The following is an 8,389-nucleotide window of genomic DNA, read 5'->3' as shown; positions in this document are numbered from 1 at the left end:
CCCAAACCAGTCTGGGATTCTATGATTTCAGGGGAGGCCGGGGCCCTCCCCACGATTTTGATGGGAGATGTGGGTAAGAGGGAAGGGGAGTGTCTGCCTAAGGTCGCTCTGATGGGGCTGAGAGGCCCCTTTAGTGGGTTCAACAAGTTGTGCTGCTCGGAGGTGGCCTGGTGAGAAGCATCTCCTGGATAATGAACCCTGCTGCTGGCTGTGGTCGGAGGGAGGAGTGGTGGTTTGAGTTCCTTGCCGGTGTACAGACCTCAGCCTTGAGCCCTCGGGTGGGGGTGTGTGTAGCTGTGCTATTTCTGAGCTCCCTGTTTGCCTTTTGGGAAGTGAGGCACTTCCACCAGTAACAAATGATCCATACATTAGATCACGGTCAGGCCATGTGGTGTCTGGGTGGTGTGAGACTGGATAGGAGATGAATAGCAGGGAAAACCCAGGAGAAGGGAGTATGAAAGAGGGTAGAAGAACTAACCTGATGTATATATGTATCACACAGGTTAGGTGTACCCATGAAGCAGGTCTCCTGTGATCCCTGTTGCACCCAAAGAAGGCCAGCTGTGAGCACAGCCAGCCATGACAAAGCAGAGCCCTGGGGGGAAGGGTGCTTTTGTGTTTGAGTCACTGTGGTGAAAATGTGGAGAGCTGAGTTTTGTCCTCAGTTTTGCTGTAGCTGCTGACTAGGGATGACCTGGCCTGCAGGCCTAAAAGTGCTTAGATGTATTAATGCCCTTTTACAGGCACCCAGCTGCTTTGAAAGAGCTGTGCCCTGGTTCTGAGCCAAATTTTCTTGTGATAAAAATGAAAGGAGTGCTCACAGGGTGGTGGGGAGAAGAAGACCTGGACTGCCTAGGGTGTGCTTAGGTGTGAACGGTACCTTGGGAATCATCTGCCCCTGCAAGAAAAGGGCCTTGTCCCCTTTATCTCCATCACTAACCTCAGAAGGAAGAGAGCTCAGCCTGAGACATTTGTGTGATGTAGGTGGGGGAAACCATGCCTGAGAGTCATTTCCCCAGTTTCTATTTACTGGGGCCTAACTGGTAGCTGTGTGGGGGTTGTGCAGGCCCAGAAGCACCTTCATCCTTGGCTTGAAAGAACTGGTGAAGGTGGTGTGAGCGCTGGCAGATGGTTATTGGCAAAAATTTAAGTCAGCCTTGGGAGCCCTTCCTTCCTGGAGCTGAGCCGGAAGGCGAGAGACTGGAAGAGCTGTGACAGTGGGCACCATGGAGTACTTTCCTCTCCCCTGCCAGCCTTAGGACAACAATTGGAAAGCCTTGGAAAAGGGACTGTTAATATTTTTGGAAAAGCTTCCAGTCTCTTCTCAGACAGAAACATGATCTTCCCAAATTGTGCCAACTCCAGCATTGGCTGTCTAAGTGCCAACTCCTGAGTCACCTGCTTCCCCACACCTCCCTAACACAGTGCTGGCTTAAATGCCACAAGCTTTAAAAATGTAGAAAATGCCAGATGCTTTTCACTGGCACTTAAATTTCTCAGTCTGTGGGACTTCTGAGGTTGGACCTTCAAGCTTCCTCTCTAGCTCTGAGGGCTCAGAGGTTTATTTTAATTTAATAAAGAGCAATTCACACAGACTCAAAAATTCTGAGGGCTGTGCTTCATTTGAAATACCAAGTATTGCCACAGCATCAAGGAAAACAAACGGGAGGGAAGGCTGGCAGCAGAAGGGAAGGTTGGCAGTGCTGCCAGGTGCCCTGGGGCAGGGTTGGGAAGCTCTGGCCTGGGAAAAGCAGGCCTGTTGCTGAAGAGTGCATGTTCTAACTGTTAGGAGTGACTGCCAGCATAGCTCATGGGCAGATTGGAGATTCAATTTATGGGAACTTGTTGGTTGGCACGGGGAAGAGTTAGGCCCTTGTTTCATGACATGCCAGAGATCAGCAAAAGCTTTTCTATAAAGCAGATCCACCCAAAATAACAGCCACTAATGCAGCCCCAGTGTACTGGTTATTAATGAGATGCCAACTGTTGACGACTGTCAGGAGATAATAAAGGGAGGTCCTGACAGGCCCTTCTACTTACAGGCACAGAACTTTTTCCTGCTGTGCAGTTGCATCTCCCTTTCCAGGGTCTCTGTTACTGGTACCCACCCTTGCTGGATAAAAGCCCATTCCTTGTGCTTGCACATGGCACCTGTGAGCTGCAGCCTCTGTTTATGCTGAAGAGAAACTCCAGGTGTGTAGAAAGCATAATATAATAACCAAATTAACTAAGTAATTGTTGTTTTTTCTCTTTCTACAGAAAATCACAGCACCCCTTATCTATGCTGTTTCCATTGCTGCCATTGGATCTCTCCAGTTTGGGTACAACACTGGTGTCATCAATGCTCCTGAGAAGGTAAGAGGGAGGATGAGTTGGGGAGGTTGGTATGAGTGAAGGGCTGATGAGAAAACAAAAGTGTGGAAAGGAGAGGAGCTGTTTGCAAGACAGCTAATAATTTGGTTCTGCTTTATGAAGTCAGGAAGACATTCAAAACCCCCTCTCAACTACAACAGTGGACAGGAAGGGCAAAGTCTTGAGGAGAGAGAGCAAGCAGAGAGGTTCATTCTCTGAATTAGGAGTGCAGAAGGGGTCTGTCTGTCATTTCCTGGTAGATCTATATTTGGTGTGAGGAGGAATGTGAGCCACTTCAGTTTTAAGTCAGAATAAACCGGCCATGGCTGACGGAATGTAGAGAGCAGCGTGCAGAAAAGAGTTGAGGGTTGATGGGGATTACAGTTGCTCTAGTTTAGTTTATCACAGGGACCATCTCGGGCTTCTTTCTTTGTTTTTTCATTCCTTGGGTTAGGTGTTGATTTGGTGCTTGTAAAAGGGTTGTGACTGGGGTGCTCTGACCGAATCATCTCATGACTGTAGCCTAAGAAAGAAGAGATGAAGAAAATGAGAAACGCGGTTTTCTTGTAACTATGAGATGGTTCCTCTCTCTCTCTCTCGGGAACTGAGTCACCAATACCACATCCACCCTGTCTCCGGGAATAGATGTCACATCACATGTGTGGGGGGTCCTCCCTAGCTAATGTCCTGCTGCCATCTGCCGGGGTCAGACACTGTGGGGCTATGTCCCCCTCAGCCCTTGCAGAATTTCCCTCATTATCAAAGAGGATGCGTTGGAAATCAGCAGCACAGCCCTGTCACATGCCCATGACACAACAAAGGACTATTTTACATTATGCTGCAGTCTTTCAGGCTTAGCTCGGTGAAACTTTGTCTCTCTTAAACTATTTCCATCTCAGGCAGCCCATCCTGGCTGCTAGAGTTCTGGTATTGCCAGAAATGTTCCTTTTCATTCTCTGGTTGTGTTTCTTGCTCCCTCTTACTCCTGACTCTTATCTCACACCCCCTCAAGCACGACTAGTGACTCGCATCATCCAGAAACATTCAGAAGATAAACCTGTTTCCTTAATCATCACTGGCCCACCCCCACCATGTTCAGTGAAGCAATCTCTCCTCCCTCATCATACTGCTACCTGTCTCTGAACTTCTCAATGAAAGTTGGCTTTTTCTGCACCCTGATCTGCCCCTTGTATGACTTGTTGCTGCCTGCTGAATTTTTAGGGTCTATTCTTGCTTCTTACCACCATGAAAACAGAAGGAAAGAGCTCAGAAGCAATTTTTCCCCAGTGCAAAATGCCTCCCACTGGATTGTAACTCTGTCCCCACCTGGTTTCTCTTGCAGATCATCCAGGGTTTCTTCAACAGAACCTTGTCAGAACGGAGTGGAGAGGCTGTCTCCCCAGAGCTCCTCACCTCTCTGTGGTCCCTTTCTGTGGCCATCTTCTCGGTAGGAGGTATGGTCGGCTCCTTCTCGGTCAGCTTGTTCGTCAACAGATTTGGCAGGTAAGTTGGGAAGAGGGATCCAAGCCATTAGGGAATTTTTTCCTTCTGCAATAGAGTATTGGGAGGAACAGGTCAGAGGTGATAAGTGAGGAAAAGGAAATGACAGTGGTGGCTGGGGAGGAAGCAAGAATGTATGGGCTGTAAAAAGAAAGAAAGGGTTGGAGGCTAAGGCAGGAGTTGAACAGGAATTACTCTCATCTCCTCCCACCCCTGATATGGGGCAGGTCATGGGTAGGTTTCCCCCCTTCACAGTGACTTTTCCCATGCTATTGCCAATTTAAGCTCAGTCTTGACATCTTTACCCTGGCAGGAGGAACTCCATGCTGCTGGTGAACATCTTGGCCTTTGCTGGTGGCGCTTTCATGGCCTTCTCTAAGATGGCAAAGGCGGTGGAGATGCTGATTATTGGCCGCTTCATTATTGGCCTCTTCTGTGGTCTCTGCACTGGCTTTGTGCCCATGTACATCAGTGAGGTCTCGCCCACCAGCCTGCGTGGAGCCTTTGGCACCCTCAACCAGCTCGGCATTGTTGTGGGCATTCTGGTGGCCCAGGTAGGCTTGACACAACCTGATCCTGCCCTCAGGGGAAAGGGGGGCTGGGGGAGGGTGAGGTGGGCTGCACTTGCCATCACAGATGTGGTATGTGGTCCTGTCATACTTGCTGGTGAGAGGGTGAGGAATCAGAGTATTTAAATCACTTTATTTCTCACCAATTCTTGGTGTAGATCTTTGGCCTGGAGGGAATCATGGGGACCGAAGCACTTTGGCCACTGCTTTTGGGGTTCACTGTCCTCCCAGCAATCCTGCAGTGTGTGGCTCTTCTTTTCTGCCCTGAGAGCCCCCGTTTCCTACTGATCAACAAGATGGAGGAAGAGAAAGCACAAGCAGGTAAGAACTCATCTCTGAAGGGGCAGGGCTGTGTTCTGGCTTCCAGCCTGTGTTGAACTTGAGTGGGAGGCCAGCATTGACTCTGCAGCCTGTGGTGGATTAGGGTGGGTGACTCCTGGGGATGCACCAGGCCTACCCCCTCCCATCCTTTAAGTTGTACTAGTGCCAGGAAATGTGGGACACATGACATGCCAACAGAGGCTCCAGGTGGGATTAAGACGTGAGGAGTGGCACCTGGGCTGGTGGGTGTAGCAGGGCCAGCTGCTGCAGCTCTCTCAGCTCCTCCTGAAATGTAGGAAGTAGGCTGACATGGAACAAGGAGCTTGGAAGGTGCTTCCCTCTCCTGCAGAGAGCTGGAGTCAGCTCTGACAAAAAAAGCATGTGAACAGAATTAGGGATCAAATGTAAGTCTGGAGATGAAGATGAAGCAAGGTGAGCAGGACCTGGGCCTGGTTTCCATGCTGATCACAGTAGCCTGACCTCAGGGTTGGAAAGATGAGCAAGGCTGCACGTAGGGGCTTGGTCTTTCCCATGTAGCAGGTCCAAACACTGACTGGCAGGTGGTCCAGTCTTCCCAGTGTGCCCTCCCTGAAACAGCAGGGCCAGGTGGGGGGAACCTACTGGCCATGGGTATATCATACCTGGTATTTTTGGATTCTTCCATGCAGTTCTCCAAAAGCTCCGTGGTACACAAGATGTGTCTCAAGACATCCAGGAGATGAAAGAAGAAAGTGCTAAAATGTCCCAGGAAAAGAAAGCAACTGTGCCAGAACTCTTCCGTTCTCCAAACTACCGTCAAGCCATTATCATTGCCATCATGCTGCAGCTCTCCCAGCAGCTCTCAGGCATCAATGCTGTGAGTTTCCTTCCTGCCCCATCTGCTGGCTCTCCCTTATTGCTGGCTGTGCTTGCCACTAACTTTGAGACAACTGTGTTTCCAAAAACCCCTCTCTGCACCTTGACTGGAGGTCACAGTTTGTGATAACTGCAGAGATTTCTAAGATGAAAGGTGGAGATTATCTTGCCTTTTGCTTTTCCCATACACCCCCCAGCAATGCACTGCAGCCTTGCATCAAGGGGATGAACCTTGACTGGAGGTGTGTTGTCATATACCGGCTGAGTGCTTCTTAAAAACTCCCTGTTGGACTTGCAAGCCATTAGGCAGGGAACATAGAGGCATGCTCTCAAACACTGGGATTGTGATGGTGTCCAACTCTTTGCTTCTCTTTCCAGGTATTTTATTATTCTACTGGGATTTTTGAAAGAGCTGGTATCACACAGCCTGTGTATGCCACCATTGGAGCTGGGGTGGTAAACACAGTCTTCACTGTTGTGTCGGTAAGTGGAACGGGGCTTTGTGCTGAGGGGTAACCTGTCTGTCTGGGCTTTTTTGGGAGATGTGACTGAAGATCAGTAGCCAGGCTGTGGCAAAACATTGGGCTAGGCAATGGCTTATAGGAGCCAAGAAAAGGATGCATTAAAGGCATTGTGGGAGGAGAGGAGGACAGAAAGAGGTGGTGTTATGCTTTTAAGAAGAAAGGGAGGGTGAAAAGGAGGGTATGGGGGGAAAAGAATGATGAGAGAGGGCAGTAGCAAGAACCAGAGAGGGAAAACTTGTGCCAAGGATGGAGCAGCCTGGTGACCTGTGCTGAGATCACCACTGGCACTGAGGGCTACAGGCAGATAAGAGGTGCAGGGCACACTGAGTGAGGGAGCCTCTTCTGTTCTGGATGCCATACTCACAGATTATTTTTTTTTCCCTTCTCCTGCCATATTTCCAGCTGTTCCTGGTGGAGCGTGCGGGGCGCAGAACCCTCCATTTAGTTGGTTTGGGTGGCATGGCTGTGTGTGCCGTTCTCATGACCGTCGCTTTAGCTCTGAAGGTGAGTAATTAGTGTTCTTGTCCAGGCTGACCCCAGCAGGGAATCTTATCTGGCTGTCCCTCTGCCTTGCCCTGCAGTTCTGCCCTGTAGGCAGGTACAGCTGGGGCTAGAGCTGAGCCTGTGGTGAACACACCTTCCTAAACTGCGGACACCGTGCCACAGAGTTTACCCAAGGCAGTTGTGACACTGGAGATGGCATCGCGCTGTGTCATAGTTGCTTCTCAAATTGCAACTGATTGTGTTTTGTTCCCTTGCAGGACATTGTGGAGTGGATCAGATACATCAGCATTGTTGCCACTTTTGGCTTTGTGGCTCTTTTTGAGATTGGCCCTGGCCCTATCCCCTGGTTCATCGTGGCAGAACTCTTCAGCCAGGGCCCACGGCCTGCAGCCATGGCAGTGGCTGGTTGTTCTAACTGGACTTCTAATTTCCTGGTGGGAATGCTCTTCCCCTATGCAGAGGTAAAGACTCAGTTTGCAAAGCACTGAGAGTGTTGGAGTATTGGAATAGGTGTCCAGAGAGTGGTTGTAGACTCTTCATCCCTGGAGATGTCAAAGTGTGACTGTATGACCCTTAGCAACCTGATCTCTCCTTGATGTTGTCCCTGCTTTGAGCAGAGGGCTGGTCAGTCTTCCAGAGGTTCCTGATTATGAGTTCTGATTGTTACTGAAGGTTGAGTGTGTTGTGGCTCAACTTATATTCTGCTGTTGTAACTGCTTGTAGCTTAGAAATAGTTGGAAGAGCCACCTTAATTAGCACATCAAGGCTTTCCCTTTTAAAAGCCTCAATTTTGGTCACCCCTAGAAACATGAAAGCATGTCAGAAGCCCACAGGAACTTGATTTCTTTTTAAAAAATGCTGTGTTGGGGGGAAAAAAAGTCAGTAAGGGCATTGTTGGAGAAAGGTGTTAGAATTTGACCTGTCAACAGGAAATGACCTTGTGTTTAGGTTTATGAGCTTTTCAAATTAAAGCCTCCTGCTTTTGTCTTCCCTGCAGAAACTATGTGGCTCCTATGTGTTCCTCATCTTCCTTGTTTTCCTGGTCATCTTCTTTGTCTTCACATTCTTCAAAGTGCCGGAGACCAAGGGCAGGACTTTTGAAGACATCTCCAGGGGCTTTGAAGGACGAGCAGACAGCAGCCCCACATCACCTGTAGAGAAGAACCCCATGGTGGAGCTGAACAGCATAAAACCTGACAAAGAAGTTGCCTAAGATTCATGCCACACCCATTCTTCGACTCCTACATGCACAAAGAGTCATTAAAGGAATGAGCAAAGAAAACCATGAGAACTGGGACATTTTTTCTCCCCCTCAATTGCTGCTATTTTCTTATTTGCACCCACATACTCACCTGTTGTGCCAGGCTTACCAGCAAATCTAATATGGTTGATCCCATTTTCAAGTACTGGAAGGCACCTGGCACTTGCAAAAATAATCTCATCTTCCCTGTCACAAAACATCAGGAGAACGGAGAAGAGCTGGCAATATTTTTCGCTTTTCTCACCTGTAATTGCTATTTGGGGTTAATGTACACTTAATGCACGCGGTGACCGTCGCGTATTTGAATCTAACTACTATTTTTGTAGTGAGTTGAAGTGACCCACTAAACAAGTCCCCGGCCCTTTTGAGTCTACTCTGTGTGCGTGTGTGTGCAGTGTTACACTGGAATTTAACAAGCCTACCAAAAAGCCATCTCCTTGCTTTTTTTTTTCCTTATCCAGTGTGCACTTTTTTCAGCCTCAGGAAAAAGGGGACCAAGTTAC

At 48.9% G+C, this 8,389-nt stretch overlaps 1 protein-coding gene across 2 annotated transcripts; it reads left to right on the top strand.

Moving 5' to 3' along the window:
* The first annotated feature begins 2,253 nt into the window (after positions 1 to 2,253).
* LOC104519436 (solute carrier family 2, facilitated glucose transporter member 3) lies at positions 2,254 to 7,907 on the top strand. Of its 2 annotated transcripts, XM_029085686.1 has the most exons (9): positions 2,254 to 2,355; positions 3,695 to 3,855; positions 4,166 to 4,406; positions 4,580 to 4,742; positions 5,411 to 5,598; positions 5,976 to 6,080; positions 6,524 to 6,625; positions 6,883 to 7,086; positions 7,623 to 7,907. In XM_029085686.1, exons 2-9 carry the CDS (start codon positions 3,809 to 3,811, stop codon positions 7,836 to 7,838), a joined length of 1,266 nt encoding a protein of 421 aa, XP_028941519.1. In that variant the 5' UTR covers positions 2,254 to 2,355; positions 3,695 to 3,808; the 3' UTR covers positions 7,839 to 7,907. The 2 variants fall into 2 exon arrangements, with proteins under 2 accessions (XP_028941519.1, XP_010169215.1); XM_010170913.1 differs by lacking the exon at positions 3,695 to 3,855 and having other exon boundaries at positions 2,342 to 2,355.
* Positions 7,908 to 8,389: the final 482 nt, after the last annotated feature.

This window comes from Antrostomus carolinensis, unplaced genomic scaffold (assembly GCF_000700745.2).
Source record: "Antrostomus carolinensis isolate BGI_N321 unplaced genomic scaffold, ASM70074v2 scaffold26046, whole genome shotgun sequence".
Classification (NCBI taxonomy): domain Eukaryota; kingdom Metazoa; phylum Chordata; class Aves; order Caprimulgiformes; family Caprimulgidae; genus Antrostomus; species Antrostomus carolinensis.
This window is presented reverse-complemented; position numbering and strand designations above follow the sequence as displayed.